At 45.2% G+C, this 17,498-nt stretch overlaps 1 protein-coding gene across 9 annotated transcripts in view; it reads left to right on the forward strand.

Annotated features, from left to right (window-relative positions):
* The window catches only part of LOC117867266 (collagen alpha-1(XXVII) chain B-like), a 261,780-nt gene that overhangs the window by 158,578 nt on the left and 85,704 nt on the right, over positions 1–17,498 (forward strand). For all 9 annotated transcript variants that reach the window (XM_034752150.1, XM_034752151.1, XM_034752154.1 and 6 more), the window contains 3 exons: positions 1,527–1,580; positions 2,844–2,888; positions 14,351–14,404. In XM_034752150.1, the coding sequence (XP_034608041.1) occupies positions 1,527–1,580; positions 2,844–2,888; positions 14,351–14,404 (153 nt within the window). The remainder of the gene's footprint in view (positions 1–1,526; positions 1,581–2,843; positions 2,889–14,350; positions 14,405–17,498) is intronic.

Genomic DNA, 17,498 nt, shown 5'->3' on the forward strand with positions numbered 1-17,498 from the left:
TGGCTTCCCTGATTAAAAAATATGTCCCTGGTCTCATTTGAATGCTGCATTTGTTTTTAAAGGAGACGAGCAAGAAAAAGGATGGATTGAGAAATACAAGGATATAGTGGACTTAAAAAGTCCTTTTGTCTGCCCCATAATGTGAAAGTAGAGGACCCTCAATCAAAACAACAGAGCAGTACATTTGGGATAAACAAAAGGAATATAGTCATATCTTTGGAACTCACCACTGCAGGATTTTATGACCTCTGAGAATATTTGCAGGATCCTGATATAATGGTAACCAAATCTCACCCTCTGGGTGTACTCTAATGGGTCCCCCACATACAACTTATTGCTATTGAGCCCGTGCGTTGATACAGCAATTTTCACTGCCCTCTATAAAACCAGGTATTGGCTGCTACCAAAGATCTGATGCTATAAATCCATTCCAGCCCTAGCTGCTAGGGCAGAAACTGAAGTGGCTTTCCCGGGCAGGGAGTAAGTTTTCACCGGTCCATTGGTTTGGGAGTGTATTCCTGCTTTGATGCGTGATAAGCATGGGGTATATATACTCACACAGAGTCAACAGTTTGCACTCATCTGTGGTGGCCACGGCTGCAAGAAAGCTCATATTGGCTGAATTCTCGCTGGTACCAGTGGGGTATTGTTGCCAGGAAGCTCAGGCTCCCAAATCCCAGCTAGTTTCTGTGGGGCGCTGCTGTGATGAAGCTCATGCTGGCACTAGGAAGACGCTGTCTTTAGGGGCTCAGAATGCTGGAGCCTGAACTGGCACTAGGCACAGATGGCTGCTGGGAGTGTTTGGATGCCCAATGAATGCAGTGTATAATTACCCAGCATTAAAAGGTCAGCAATACAGCCCTTCCATTCATTTCTGACAACGCCCATGCTGCACTTCTGGTGTGATGCTGAAGAGATGAAATTTGCCTAATGGTGGAGCAGAGACTTCCTTACACATGCAGTTTCTATCTCGAGCTGGGATCCAGGTCATCCAGAGATCAGACCCAGGGCCAAGGTATTGTGCCCTGGCGCCTAGAAGGGCTGCTTTGGGATGTTGTAAGCTGGATTCTTTTGGAGACTCTACTTTGTAAGCAGAGCTGAGCAAATCATTGATTTTTCAGTTCGGCCTCTGAACTGAAAAATTCAGGTTTGTTTCTAACCAAAACTGATTTTTCGTATTTTTTTTCCTCTGTGAAATGAAAAAGCAAAAAACCCCAACCCCTTTGTCTGGGTCAAACATTTTGAATGACTATTTGAAATGCTGTTTTTGAAATTTTGGTTTTGGGGGCTTTTTTGTCAGTGGAAACTATTTACTGACTCTGACCCAAATTCATAAATAGTTTCAGTGCCCCCAAAAATGCATTTTTCAGTGAATTTATTATTTGCCAAAAAAATGTCACCCAGCTCTATTTGTAAGTTGCATCAGGTCACGCAGGCTGTGGCTGCAGTGATCAAGGGCAGCTGCAACAGCTGGGAGCAAAGACAATATTGAGCCTTTTATATTCATCATCCTTTGTGTGTTTCAGGGTCGACCTGGCAGGAAGGGATTTCCTGGAAACCCTGGCCCTGATGGTTCAAAGGTAAGGCGGGAGGGGTGTTCATACCAGAGAGCTGATGGGTTGGGGTGGGAGCCAGGGGGAAGAGGAATTCAAGACTGGAGTTAAACTTCAAGAACCCCTCACGTTTAACGTGTGCCGAGCTTCCAGTTTCCATCCTAGAAATGAAACGGGGCAGTGAGGATTTGCTCTTCTCTCTGCATTTCTCTTTGTCTTCGGCTTCTGGAAGCTCAACCTCAGCTTGGTTTCTGTGGAAGAATGACTGTGCATTTTTAAACCACATGCTTTATTATAAACAAGTGTGTTTCTCTTTTGATATTAAACTGTTTAATTGTTTTTCCATTGCCTCTCCATTTTTTATTCTGAAACAATGCTAACCATTTCTAGCTCTGCTGTTTCATTGGCAGCAGGAGGAGCTAGTCCAAGAGCAGCCTGCTCTTCACAATACCCACCCCCAGCCAAAAAAAAAAAAAAAAGGCAGCTCTTTAAACAAGTAAATAACAAAAATCTGTTCTGGCAGCACATCTGGAGTCACAATATCTGCTGACTGAGAAAATGCAGCTGCTGTGACCCAGAGACAACACCAGGTTAGCAGTGACTGTCTTTCAGACAGCCTGTCTTGAGTTACTCAGACACTTCCCTGGACCAACCCTCCCACAGCCCACCCTTCTCCCTGGTCAGTGTGGGCTTATGTACATCCCTGGGCTTTTCTCTCCACCCTCGGGCCACACTCTCTGAATGATTGTAAGAAGTTGACTTTTTAATGGTGATCACAGTAGGTAATCAAAGTCACCACCAGAGGCTGGATTTTCAGGTGCACCGCACCCACAATTGATCCTGAAGTTTTCCAAAGAATTTTGCACCCAACATACTGAGCTTTTAGAAATTCGGTTCCTTATTTTGGTGCTCAAATGGGAGCTGAGCTCTCTTGAAAATCTGGCCACAGAATTGCATCTGTCATGTTAGCATGGACTCTGACTGTTCTTTCCTAATTAACAGGCTCTTGGAAATTGTAGACAGCTTGGAAGTACCTATTTTGAAGGCTTGATCTCATTAAAAAGTGGGCTGATGCACAAGTTTGGTGCAGTGTCGTTGCACAAGGCTTGTTAGTGCTGGAACTCTGTATTTGAGACCCAGCACTACTCACCCAAAACATTTAGTTACGCCTGTCATTAATCCTGCTGTGCTGCAGTTGAGACACCAGGAGTTTAACCCTTTCGGAGAAAGACCTTTGACAAAGCAGCACTGAGTTAGCCTTCTGTGATACCTCTCTCCATCTCAATGCAGGGTGAGCCAGGACATCCAGGGCGGACAGGAAAAGTTGGTGAGCAGGTAAACTCCTTATTTTCTTTGTCCATTTGAATGTCTCGCATGTACCCATTTCCCTATGCATCCCTGGTACGGGGCAGAATCTTGACCTGTTTGCTGAAGATCAGGTGTTTTGTAAACACTGCGATTTTATAATATGTGAAATATCGTGTGTGTGTATGTGTGTAAAAATAACTTTTCCAGAGAGGCACAGAAAATTGTTGCCCTCCTTGCCGCTGTATGCTTTTCATCCTCAAGGGCCTCTCCTTATTCCTACTTTTCTTGCAAAATCATTGGTTCCCAACAAAATGGATTCTTTCATCACTAAGCCCAGTTCCAATTAGCCCAGCCTCAGAGCATCAGTGACCCAGTGGGTGGCTCTCAAATGTCCATATGTTGTCAGTGGTATTTATAGATGCACATAGTACCCTGCGGACAGTTTACAAAATAATGGGTCCCTGCCCTGAGGCGCCTGAGACGCAATAGGAGATACGAAGCAGATGCTAAGGCTGTTTCCCCATGCAAACTTGATAGAAATAATCATCAGTTTCTTGAGTTCTTTTCTTGAGTCTTTTCATGGTCAATACCCCCTCACTGGCTGCCTGGTCCAGCGTTGTATTGACCCCACCCGTGAGGTGCTGCGCTTCCTTGAAGCAGGGGGCACTCAGCATCTTGCAGGTTTATGCTTTTGGCAACAAGAGAACAGTGATGAGCACTGCTTCGTTGCACAATAGAAGAGAATGTGCTGACTAGGAAACACAGGAAGATGCATCATCTCCATAAGCTTCAGGGAAACCACAAGGTTCAGGGGAAAAAGAAACAAATGTTCCCCATCTTTGTGTTCAAAACCAACCTACCTACCCACTACCAGCCCTGAAATTGCAGCCACAGAGCCTCCAACACATTCTTCTCGTTCCCACATGACCACATCGAGCTGGACGCGGCTGATTTGGCCAGAGCAACTGAGCGGCTGACCAGCCATTGGCAGAGGGACGTGCAACATCTCCTGGCAGCCATCTTTCCCTAGGCTTTTCGTTGCTTGTCAGTCAAGATCTTTGGTTTGTTTGGTTTTGTTTTTCAGCCTCCCTGGATCTTTGTTCTCTTATATCCAACAGCTGGAGGTCATTTGTCTCATGGCTCTCTGACCAAGCATGTTCAAAAGCCAGTGTCACAAAGGGCAATTGTCAGTACTAGCAAGACTTTCTCAGGGGTTTGGCTAGATTGAAAAAGTTAGTTAGTTCTCCGTAAAGCACTATGCACACCGCCAACACTATCAAACTAATACCGTATAACCAGCAGGCCCTTGCAAAACTGGGGACATCAGTCAGCCTCCTGATGTTCTTGTTCCTACTTCAGGGACCTAATGTCTCAAGCCTGTTTACCTTAAACTCTGAGCTGGCCTCTGTCCGCAAAGCTTGCAACTGTACCCTTGGTTTTCGGGGCATCTGGGACACGTTTAGGGCACACAGATACCAGCCCTATATCCAGAGGCTAAAGTTCCCTGTTAGTGTCTTAATTTTTTAGGGCAGATCAAGGGATTTATATATCTCAGCAAACTTTGCATAGCACAAACTGAGGCCTGGTCTATACTACCCGCCTGAATCGGCGGGTAGAAATCGACCTCTCGGGGATCGATTTATCGCGTCCCGTTGGGACGCGACAATCGATCCCCGAATCGGCGCTCTAACTCCACCAGCGGAGGTGGTAGTAAGCGCCGCCGACAAAAAGCGGCAGAAGTCGATTTTGCCGCCGTCCTCACAACGGGGTAAGTCGGCTGTAATACATCGAATTCAGCTACGCTATTCACGTAGCTGAATTTGCGTATCTTAAATCGACTCCCCGCTGTAGTGTAGATGTACCCTGAGAGACCAAATACATTCCAATGGCTTCTTTTCAAAGACATTTTCAAGCAGATTATACAAACAAACAATGAAACAAACAATGCCGGGGGGCATGGAGGTGTATTGGACAGAGCACTGGACTGAGACTCACGAGACCTGGGTTCTATTTCCAGTTCTGCCACTGGCCTTGGGCAAGACACTTCCCCTCTCTGTGCCTCAGTTTCCCCATCTGTAAAAACAGGGATAGTGATACCGACTTCCTTTGTAAAGTGCTTTGAGCTCCACTGATGTATCGTTAATATTACCACCTCCTGCAGCTCACACCAAAAGTACTTTACAGAACTTTCTTCGGACTCAGGGCTCAATACAGAGAAATTTGATCACTCACAACCCCCATTGGCTTCAATTAAAGTAGAGAATGCTCACCACTTCCTGATCTATTTATTTATTAATGTTTGAAATAATAAATATTTGGTCCACAAAAAAGAAGCAGAGGTGCTTAGAATAGTGTCATTTTCCGTTTCTTTCAACAAGATCACTTGTTTGTTTTTAAACAATCAAATGGGGCTTATGGGGAGATAGAGATATAGAGAAAATAAACTATAAAACAAAATCCTCTCAGTGCACAAACTTCTCCATTTTCTGTAAGTTTCACTTGACTAAAGGAAGAACCTACAGGAATACAAAATGCTGAATTGTATTAGCAGACAATTTAAATGGGGAAGGTTGATCTTATCATATAAAACACTGGGCTGGAAGTCAAGTGACCTGGGTTCGTTCTTGGTCTGCTGCCAACCAGCTGAGTGAACTTGGGCAATTCCCTTAAACGCTCTGTGCCTCCTTTTCACCCCTGCAGGATGAGAAGGGTAACCCCCACTGCAGGTGGCAGTCAGAGGCGTAATCAATTTGGAGTGTAAGCTCTTTGGGGCAGGGACAATCTCTTGCTGTCAGTTCTTACTCTATACAGCTTCTAGCACATAAGAGCAGCCATACGGGGTCAGGCCAATGGCCCATCCAGCTCAGTATCTTGTCTTCAGACAATGGCCAGTGCCAGATGCTACAGAAGAGATTAACTGAACGGGGCAATTATTGAGTGATCCATCCCGTAATCCTGTTCCGGCTCAGGGACACCCAGAGCATGGGATTGTGTCCTGATCACCTTGGCTAATAGTCATTGACTACCCTATCCTCCATGAACTTATCTCATTCTTTTTTTGAACCCAGTTACCTAGAGCCCTGCGCAGACACAAAATTGATATCCACATCTGATCCACAAAAATGATTCACAAATATCTGTGGATATAGAAAGGATGTCCATGGATTTGCAGAGCTCTAGTATGCTGGGCTCTGATGTCAATTGAGAACTCTAGGTGCTGTTGTATTGCAAATAATAATGAACGTTTAGAAAGTGCTTTGAGACCCTCAGCTGGAAGGTCGTGCAGAAGGACAGAGTATCATGATTATTAATCCTTAAGTCCCTCAAGGCTGACTGTGAATAAAAACTATAGGCCCCATTCAGTGAAAAGAAAACACAGCTGGCCTTTGCTGATACTGAAGCCAGAACAGGGATCTGAAAACTGGCTGGACTATTTTTACTCAATTAGTCTCTGTCTAGAAAAAATTCCGTTTCCTTACCAGTTATGTCATTAGAACAAAAACGTCACACCAGGTTCGTGATAAATTACCTCCTTTCCTAGCCCACCTTTGCTAGACAGTGCTTAGAGTATTTCCTCTCCTCCCCCTCCAAAGAGCATCATTTGGAGCTTTGGGTCAGGGCAAGCCAATACTGGCGATTCTTCATAGAGCTGTGGTGGAAGTGGTTTGGGGGGGAAAAAACTATACCCCAGATTTCCAGCCCATGAAAGATCTGATCTTCCCCTATTTCCTGCCTCTCCCAGACAAAGATGCTGTCTGAGAGGCCCCCATAGCTTCTGTGTCAGCGATGAGGCTTTTCAGAGTTGCTGCTAGGCACTCGGTAGCAACTGCCTCTGGTTGGAAGCAGCCAGCGTGATGGTGTGAAATAAGATCACGTATACATCTCCTCGCTAGGCGCAAGCACTCTGCTTTCGGGTCCGTCTGTTTAAGCAAACATGGGAGTTGTGGAAAGATTTCCAATGTTACTTGAGCATTCGCTGAGAGTTTTTAAGACCAGTGGGGTGGCCCCTGATTCCTTACATCTCCATTGCAAAGAAACTGACTCAGGAAATTCACTAGAGGTTGCTCTCTGAATGCTGAAAGGTCTCCAGCTGTGCAGCTCCCCATCCCCTCCAGTCTGGATCTGCACGGTTTAACCCTTCCTTGCCAGCAGGTGGAGACAGAAACTGAGTGAGCAAAGACACCACAAGGGCCAAGACACCAGCCTTCCCCGTTACTGAACTGTGTGAAAACAGGCCCCAAGGATGGGAACTGCTGGAGTGTCCATGCCGGAGGCAGAAACCAAACCAAGACGACACCAGAGGCGAGGAGACACCTGCCTTCCCCCTGCAGGAGACGGAATAACAAACTGGGGAACGGTGCCCCGGGGGCAAAGACCCCCTGCCTGCCTTGTGCTGGGGACCATAAAGACTAATGATCAACCATGTCAGCAGGAGCAGCAGGGAGAGCATGAGCATGACCTATGCTCTGAACAAGGAGCAAATTCTCTTCCAGCAGCAACATCTCAGTGCCTGCCCTCATCTTTAACAAAAGAATAACTAATCGCCATCTGGCTACGGTGCATCCTGTTGGACATTATGTTCAGCTACTTCCCACTCACATGGGGGGAGTACAGTGAGGCTGTACACTTGACCTTTGAAGATCCAACAGTGAAGATTTTGTGCCCGTTGCAGACCCCTCTCTAATTATCAGCTTTCCCTGAGTGTTGTTAAGATTTCTGAGTACTTTGAGGTCAAGACAGCTAACCTAGCTCTTTACTATCTGGCTTAATCCCATCTCCATTAGTCTCGTGCCTCTCACTTGTATCTAATTCTCTCTGAGAGTCAGTGGCTATCTTCCGCAGGCGTCCCACATCCAGGTATAAATTCCTGTGTAAGGTATTTACGTGGCTCCCACTACCAGAGTATCTGAGCACCTCCGGCTTTAATTATTTACCCTCACGGCATCTCTTTGGAAGCAGGGCAGTGCTACTATCCCCATTTTACAGAGGGGGAACTGAGGCACAGAGAGATTAAGTGACTTGTCTGAGGTCAAACAGGAAGTCAGTAGCAGAACATGGAATTGATCCCAAGTCTCCTGAGACCCAGGGTAGCACCCTAACCTCTGTACCATCATTCCTCTGGGGAACTAGTGCTTCTGAGCTGTGTGACCCTTTGCTTCCAGGTCTACAGGCATTGCAGTGCAGGAATCTTCCTTGCGAGACCAGGTGTTTGGTCAACATGTCAAAACATATCTTTTGGTCAGTGCTCAAAAAGAAGCGTGAAAATTCTGAAGCCAGAGGGTGGGGTCTGAGCTTGGTGTGCAGAGGGTTAAAACCACATCGAAAATTCAGTGCAAGTCATGCAGCACGGGTCAGAGTGGCCTCCGAAATCAGTGATATTTACTGTTTTACTTTCCCTTTCTTTCATCTAAATGAGATTATTGTACGTTACCCTCCATTCCTTTCTGCTTCCGTTTGTTTGTTTTCAGTTCTAATGAACCAGTAAAACACCAGGGGCCAGTGATTGGTTCCTGCTGGCGGGCACCCTATGCCTGGGAGCATGTGCTCACGCTGAGCTCAGCTGTTGGTTGGGTTTTTCAAATGGTGCATAATTCATTGCCGAGCTGCAGCAAAGGGGACAAGCTTAATTGTAACGGGGCTGCATGATAAGCCAGGACATACTGAACTCCTCATCCAATGTAAATGTTTTACATTCTTTACTGGTTACTGTGGGACTTTATCCATGCAGCCACTGCTGCTGGGATTTCATGTGCATTATTACACATGGTCCTTGAAGTTGTGTGTGTTGCTATGTTTGATTTCCTGGCAGTTGCTGGGAGGTTGGAAAAATATTTTACACAGAGTCCATTTTGTAGAAGTGACAGCAATCTATGTCTACATTTCTCCCATGGATATGCTGGTCAGTATCTGCCATCATTGGCTCTTTTGGTAATATTTTAAGGCATGTATTGTTGTTTCCTGTGTTCTGTTAAGTGTGTCTATCACAATTTGGCCAGCAAAGAGCATTGTAAGCCAAGCCCCCATAGTGATTTCAGATTACCCGATGAACTCAGTGGGACTTTATTTTGCCTAGACACAACTATGTTGTTTGTGTATGCTTTCAAAAGTATCTCTCAGGCTAAAGTTAGCTCATCATAGAACAGATAATACACTGGCTGCAAGAGCCAGAGGGACACCTGTGCTGAAAGTGATCTTACACCACTGGGTCTTCTGCTTCTTCCATCTAGCTATGTTGCTACACGCAGTCCTCTTGTTACTAGGTTCACATGAAGCAATGATGTCTTCCCTTGAGTTATAAATAAGAACATATGTCCCCAGTGTAGTGATCTCTCTACAGCTCTTACTGGAGCTAGATGATATACTAAGAACCAACCCTCATTACTTCCCCCATTCTGCCACAAAAAATGGAGTGTGAAGCGTTTGTCTCCTGCCTGCTTGTATTTGTAATGTATGTGATAATGCATCCGCCACTCCCCGGTGGCTGAGATGATGAACTTGTGACGGAAATAGGATCCCATGGGGACATATTGTTCGTACTCTGTTTTGAACTCTTTATTCAAGGTTAATGCTCAGTTTCTGTTCCAATAACCCATCACTATAGCACTGAAATTGCTCACATCAGGAGGCCTGGACACAGGAAATGTATCACATTTCTCTCTCACTTTCCATCCAGCTCACCCAGCTAGTAGCTTCCTCAGTTTTCTCAGTCTTGCCATCCTATTAAGTTCTTTCCATAAAGACTTCCCATGATGTAAACTGGCGCTCCATGGTGGGCATCCATTTTGACATGGAAGGCTGTATACCCAGTCCTTAGGAAATATTCTAAAATGGCCTTGCTTTCAACAGTATCAATAGCTTTGTTCATTGCAGGTGCCTATAATGTTGGGTGGGACACACTTTAATTAGTCTCTGAATTTCATATGCCTTTTCACCTGGGGGAGAGGCCCTGAAATCACTGGGTTTTCAAGGAAACTGAGAAATATTTGACTTTTTACCTTTTACGGTGGCTTTCAGCCTACATGCTTCTTCATTTAAGTTGCTTGATCATTCTACCCTGTGCTAGACGATCAGCCTTTGTGTTTATGGCCTTATGTCCAGGCTCTGAAAATAACTAATAGTTAACAACTATGTATTTGTATCTGGGTCTGATTGAAAAGATAATTGATCCATTGACTGTGCCACCTAGTGGTCAGATATTGTCATGTCTTTACCTTCTCCACCACTTTGTTCCTGTGTTGAACAGTTCAGGCTTTTTCTTGGCCATTAGGATAAACACGGCTTCACCTTTCTATGTCTCATAGTGTGGGTGTTGGGTATTTCTTTCTGATATGCAGCCTGGTGCAGTAGGATTCCTTCAGTTATGGAACCAGGGTATGGCTGGGAGCATTTTAAAATTCTTGCAGAAGAGGATGCTGGTTCTTGTGAGAGATACTGGTTCAACAGCCTGGAAACAACATCAAACTTGAGTTCCAGGCTTCTTCTGAGTCCAGCTGTGGGTGGTGGTTGTTGTATTGTTTTTGTTTGTTTGTATTGCAGTCATGCATTAGAACCCTGCTCTCCAACCAGGGCCCCACTGTGCGAAGCTCTGTACAAACCCAGAAAAAGAGATGATCCAAAGAGCTTACAATACAAGCATTCATTCCATAGCCTGCTTTATCATGATCATTGAGAATGCAAGTTCCCAAAGTTACACTGAGCTTGACCCCCGTCCCTAGTAAAACAATACTTTTACAATCAGTTTGTGTTTCCTCCCATCTTCCGTGGAGCTGCAGGAGCGGCTGGCAACATCCTGATTCCAAGGGGGTAGCTGTGCATCCTGGATGGTAGGCATCTTTTGGGCTTGGCCAGAGTTTGCGTCATGACGTGATCGCATCTCAGTCTCCTGGCAAGTCATTGTTGCGTACTGCTGGACAAATTGCTAAAGGTGGCATCTCACTCCAAGCTTAATCACTTCTGATATGCTCTTCACCTTCCCAGCTGGCTCCTTAACAACCCACTTTCAATGAGACATCACTCCCACTCCCAGACCGTGGTGAACAATTGCACTGACCAGCCAAGTGAGTGAGAATGTCGGGAAGAGCGTGTGTATTTGACCTCTGGCCCTGCCTAGAGATTGGCCTGACTGAGTGTAATCCAAGGTCAGATGTTCCCATACAGGCTCATCTCTGCACCTCAGGAAGGCGCTCCTGTGGCAGCTACTCTCGTAGCATTTAAAAGAATATAGCCCATGGAGGCATTCGGGGTAATCAGCAGAAGTCAGTGGAGAGACCCCTGTAGTGTTCGACATCTCTGAATAGCTACAGTACTGAGTCTCATACACAGGCATAATAAGGGCTCTTCTTGCTTATTACATGGCACGGCTCTTCCCCCCCCGGATGTGACTCTGTGGAGGATGGTTACTTTTGGCTCCTGTGGAAGTTGCATAACCTGTAAGCCGACTGCACTGACTGTGATTTGTAACAGGGTGGTATCACTTGATGCTCTAGCAGTGCGCAAAGTGTGATAGACCCAGACCAGTTGGGAACAGCAGAGTAGCAGAAGGGAGATATACTGGCCACTAGATAAGTAGTTTTCTGTTCCCTGAGTGACCAGAGCAGGGGCTGCTCCAGGCTAATAGACCCCCTGACTCCAATTAACCTGCTAATTAGAGTCAGGTGCTTAACTGCCTCACCTGACTCTTAAGGCCCCACTGATGCTATAAAAGGGCTTACTCCAGTCAAGCCAGGGGGAGCCAGAGGAGAGGAAGTGTGTGTGAGGAACTGGGAGCAAGAGGTGTGCAAGAAGCCGAGAGTGAGTAGGCGTACTGTTGGAGGACTGAGAAGTACAAGCGTTATCAGACATCAGGAGGAAGGTCCGGTGGTGAGGACAAAGAAGGTGTTGGGAGGAGGCCATGGGGAAGTAGCCCAGGGAGTTTTAGGAGTCGTGCAACTGTACCAGGAGGCACTCTAAACAGCTGCAGTCCACAGGGCCCTGGGCTGGAACCAGAGTAGAGGGCGGGCCCAGGTTCCCCCCATACCTCCCAACTCCTGATCAAACACAGGAGGAATTGACCTGGACTATAGCTTCTACCCGAGGGGAAGGTCTCTGGACTGTTTCCTGACCCACAGGGTGAATCTGTGAAGCGAGCAAATCCGCCAGTAAGCGCAGGACCCACCAAGGTAGAGGAGGAACTTTGTCACAAAAGGTAAACTGAATTTTGACGCGTGAGAGATTGTAGATATCTGCCGTCGCTTGCTGGAGACAGAAACCAAGCTGGACTGAGAGAAGATCTATTGCAGGAGCAGAGCCCACCTGCCTTTCCTCTGCTGAGAATGAAGGGTTTGAAACATTGACAGGGGATTTGAAAATGCCCCATTCCATCAAAGTGGAATTTACAGGGGTGGAAAAACAGTGATTTTTTTCCCCCCGACAGTAGAATATGTTTTTAAAAGTAAAATAAAAGTGTGTGTGTGGGAGCGGGGGGGGAGAGGGTGTTATAAATAACTCTTGTGAGTAAAATAGTGACTCTTCCCTCCCACACACACTCTGAGATTTACCCTGGGTGTTACTGTGAGTTAACCCTGACATGGATCCTGCCAGGGCAATGCTGCCCAAATAACCCTCTTCAAACTCCCCTGACGACACCAGCCTAAACATTTGGGGAGACTGCCTGTGATTTCATAATACTGCACATGTACATAGCGTTTGGCATCTGCACATGTGACAGTGCTTCACAAAGGTGGGGAAGTAGGGGGCTAGCTGGGGAAACTGGAACAGAGTAGTTAAGTGACTACTGCCCAGGTTTGCATAACAAGGCAGCGGCAGCAGAGATAGGAACAGAACTCAGGTCTCCTGGCTCTCAGTTCACTGGCACATGCTGCCTCCTTAACATGTTCCCGAATACAGTCAAGATGGTTCTGCAACTTTTGAAGTTCATATCTGGATCTGATGTGTGTCTGGCCTCTGTTCTCATAATGGATCAAACCAAAACCCCAGATCAAAAGAGCCTTGGACTTTAAATTTGGATGGGATGAGGACAAAGGACTAAAGAAAGCTCTTGTCGAGCTGCATTGGGACTGTCCACTGCTCTCTTTGTGAACCCCATCTCGAAGTGCAGAATTCCTGGAATGGACCAGTTTGGGGTTTTTTTGGTTCCTCCTCTATTTACTGGCTTAGGAAATCCCCATTTTTTTTTTTTTTTAATTCTCTCCCAGCACCCTACGGCTTCCTTTTCCAAACGTTTCAACTCTGTGGACCACCAGGCATGAGTATGGGGCGAGAGATCAGAGAGTCTCAAATTCACAAAGCAGTTTTAAGCTCCACAGAGGCATCCCTAAACCTCCAAACTCCAAGAGTCCACCTAACAACACAGGAATCAGTCCAATGAGCTCTGTTAGAATGGTCTGACACTCATCTGCAAGACTTGCTCAGCAACCGCCTCTCAGTAGCAGCCAAGGCTCGCTCCATAGCCATACAAGCTGGAACTTAGCTTTCATTCACACCACAGATGCCAGCTATTGGCAGGTTGTGAAGTGGTTCAACATGAGATTAATCCCTTCGGTTATGGGTTCTGAAAAAGGACACAGTAACGAAGCTTGCCAGGATGAGGGACAAGGTGGTTAGCTGCTCCAGCAGCCCTGCAATAAGAGAGAAAATGGAGTGTTCCGTTTAAAGCAAACCCACTAGAAATTTTTCCTTGTGTTACTAAAGCTTTTATTGAGTTGGGAGGGTCTATTTTACCCAGACAATGTGAACAGCTTCTCAAGAATTTTCAGTTTATACCTTTATACTGTAGCCATTTTTTTTCTTCATAATTAAAAGCCATTCTGTTTGTTTCTTTATCATCCCAAATGATGATCATTCCCAAAGATCTTGTGTCTGGGTTTGTTTTTCAAGAAGGTTTCTGATTAGTGTGACAAATCTACTGTTCTGTTAATCCCTCCAGTTGCATCTGGTCTAGCTTTTATTCTCTATAAATATCCCAACCATGCTGCTCCTAGAATGGCAACTCTAGTCAGACAGGGCTCCAAGCAGCTGCTGACTTTTTAATCCTAACTAACCCAGAGACATGTCTACGCAATATGATGGTTAAAATGCTGATGGTCACCCGAGTCTTGTCTATATTGGCTCTTCCCCCACTGATATCCCCAGCAGAATTGTGCTTACAGAAGCAAAGTCGGGAAACATTAGCAACATAAAACCCTCCATAAACTAGGCCTCTCTGTCGAACGCTGTTGGCTGAGTCAGTAATTTGTTCCTGGTATTGTGTTTTGTGGCTCTTGTAGATGCTAGCATTGAAGTTCCAACTGTCTCATAAAGCAGAAACATCTGGTTGAATTAGGGACTCCTATGTCTGGGAGCACCGCTATCCTCTCTAGTAGCCAATAAGAACTGCTGAACAGCGTACAAAGGACAGTGGGCTAATTCCACTAGCAAGGAAAATCAAATACATTGTTGACTCTCTATGGAAATAAAGCAGAAAATTAATTGCACTCTTCTGTTCTCCTCAGGGTCTGATGGGTTTCATCGGTCCAGTCGGGGAACCTGGAATAGTGGGAGAGAAGGTAGGAATGGTTTGCAAACAAATTGGCTATTATTTTTTGGGAGGAGAGCGAAGGAAGCATGTGAAATTATTTAATGTAACAGTTTAGATTTCCTAACTCAAAATGCCATGAAGAATGTTGCAATTCCAAGATGTGATGAGTTAGCCTTGTGCCAGTCAGAAACTTATGTTCTACTTCACTTTAGGGATTGCCACTTGTTCCTCCTTTAAAGGGACAGTCACAAATTTTTTGAACATAGGAATTATTGCCAGGGCAGGAGGGGAGTTTCGCTTATTCATTCATAGTCTTGTGAGAAGCCCATAAATAACATTCCCAACTGTCTTTTCTCCTTTTCCCTCTGGCAAACATTGCCTCCCCTCCCAAGCCTGTGATTCAAAGAGAGGTGGGGCTTTACCAGGCTTTGAGAGCTCACCTCATTAATGCACCAGCATCACTGATCATGTCATTGCATCTCTGGGAACGTGAGGCCCAGTCCTTCACTCTGTACCTCGGACAAAGCAGAAGCAAATGGGAGTGCAGCTTGCAAACTGATCCCTTTATTGCATATCCCTGTGCCCATGCACAGTTCCCCATAAATGCCACAGGATCGGGGCCTGAGCAAGGCCTTCAGGATTTGTTCGTGAATCTCAGATGCAAAGGGAGCACAGTACTGTAGATATGGAACTAAGCAGATGCCAGTCTTAACGCCATTTACATTAATTAGATATAGAACATGGACAGTGCATAAACAGTAGACAGAGTTTAAGTTCTCTTCGTTGTCAGCAAGATAGTGTTGTTGCACTGCACACTTTAGTAATGCTAACACCCTCTAGCATGCTAGCAGTCCAGCCATAAGGTTAATACAAATATAAAATGGTACATTATACTGTACCCCCACCCCTTTTCATGATTGCTCCTCAGACTTTTGTCCTCTGGGACAAAGTTGTGGTGTCAGGACGACATTCTGTTTATGTTGTGTTGTCTTGGAACAACTTTATTGCTTATATTACACTAAAACCTGGAGACTCCGCTGTGCTAGGTGCTGTGCATACATATAGTGTATGAGACAATCCTAGCCTAAAAAGAATTTACAGTTGAAATGGACATGGCAGGCAAAAGGTGGAAGAAATTACGTGTTGTTAACTTCATTTTATAGAAAGGGAACTGAGGCACAGATTAAATGACTTGCCCAAGGTTACACAGAAAGTCTGTGGAAGAGCCAGAAATTGAACCCAGGTCTGCTGAGTTCCAGGCAAGTGTGTTAATTACAAAACCAGCCTTCATGGTGGAATTCAGCATTTGTAATATGATGATGCTACATCACTGTCAGGACAAACTCAGGCTGTCTTATGAAAATCTGCACTAGGAAATCTTCAGTGCAGCTGAAATTTGTACCAGATCTTTTCTTCTCCCCCAAGGCAAATTTACATATAACAAAAGTGACTATCATCACATCAAAGCCTCAGCCATAATTCCAGCTGGCATTGCATCTTAGAGCTTACTGTGTTACTGTGCACTAAATGAAGTGGGAAATATGCTTTCATTTGACATAGCTGTGTCAGCAATCTCCATCCAGAAAGCTGCAAAACGTAATGCTGAAGCAAATGGAATCAAACTATTGTCAAAGAGAACAATGTAGCTAACAGGTCTTTAATAAAATCCATACATTGAGAAAGGAAGCTTGCCATTATCAATTGATTCACAAGGTCCAGCTAGTGACAACAGCCTCTTTGGATCTGTTTTTAATAGATATTTAGAATCCAGGAGTCATTTTCCCAACACAGTCTAACTATTGGAAGGAAGGTCAGATTCTGGGTGTAATCTACTTGGCAGTATGTTTGTAACTCCTACTCCTCCCCCTGAACCCGCTAGTGTGCACACACACATACACTGTGAATTTAGGTGTGTGTTACCAATTGAGGATCATAGAGTCACTGCACATGTTGCCAATCCATCCAGGCAGGAATAATCGTAAACCTATTGTTAGAACTGTAGATCGAACATCACTTCACCATAGATTCAGGCAGAAGTACAATGATGCAGTATTGATAAAGAGTTATAACTCACCTATAAGACTCCTGGCTTTCTGTATCTCCAAAGATCATGATAGGGCAGAGCCAAGGATATATTGAACAGAGGTGACATGTCTCTGTGTGGTAACATAAACCTCTAAGGCCAAGGTTTGCCTCAATTTTTGCTTGAGACACCTTTTTTTTAAAAAAAAAGAGAGAGCCTGGTTTTAGAGGACAGATGTTTAGCCCTTCTGACCTTAAGACCTCTTTAAGGTGTCTCAAGTTGGACTCTTCAAAAGCATAGGCACCCAAAATTATTATTTATTATTTGTACTGTGGTGGTTCATGGACCAGAAACCCCTGCTGCTAGGTGCTGTACAAACAATGAACAAAAAGATGGGCCTTGCCCCAAAATGCTTGCAATCTACTTTTGAAAATCTTGGACTTAATTTCCAAACATGTTCTCAACATTAATAGTGACACCTATTCAGAATCTCCACCAAAGCACCAGAGCTTTCAGGCCCACACTGCTCCAAACACAGCAATATGCAGTGAGGGTGAGACTCCTGAAGGGATAGCAGATAAGATGGGGAGGTACGGAGATACCTTTCTGGGTTCTGTTCCCAGCTGTGCTATGGACTATTATGGGACCCTGAGTGAGTCATTTTCATTTCCTATGCCTCAACTTCCCCATCTTTTCAATGGAGATCATGAAAACCCACTTCTCGGAGGTGCTGAGAATTGATGAAACTCCTGTATGGTGCTTTGAGATGCTACAGACATGTGGCCAATGGTGAATTTCTTACTGTAATTTTTTTGTGGGAAATCAGCAGCTGTAACCAGATGGCCTCTTGGCACTAAACAGTCATTTCAGATGACAAACCAGGGGCCACTGTTCAGTCCACTCGCTGCTACAGTGTCAGAAGGGAGAAGCTGTCAAGCTCAGCGCTATTAATGGGCTATTGCAACTTCACGTGAGTTCGCAGCAGCAGGAGCAGTTGAGACAATTTGTGGATGCTTCATGATTTTCAACTGCAGTATTGTCCCACCCATTAGCTCATAATGCTCATTAACAAAATTACTTGCTGTGCTTTGTGCGCCAT

The sequence above is a fragment of the Trachemys scripta genome, chromosome 17 (assembly GCF_013100865.1).
Source record: "Trachemys scripta elegans isolate TJP31775 chromosome 17, CAS_Tse_1.0, whole genome shotgun sequence".
In the NCBI taxonomy this organism is placed as follows: domain Eukaryota; kingdom Metazoa; phylum Chordata; order Testudines; family Emydidae; genus Trachemys; species Trachemys scripta.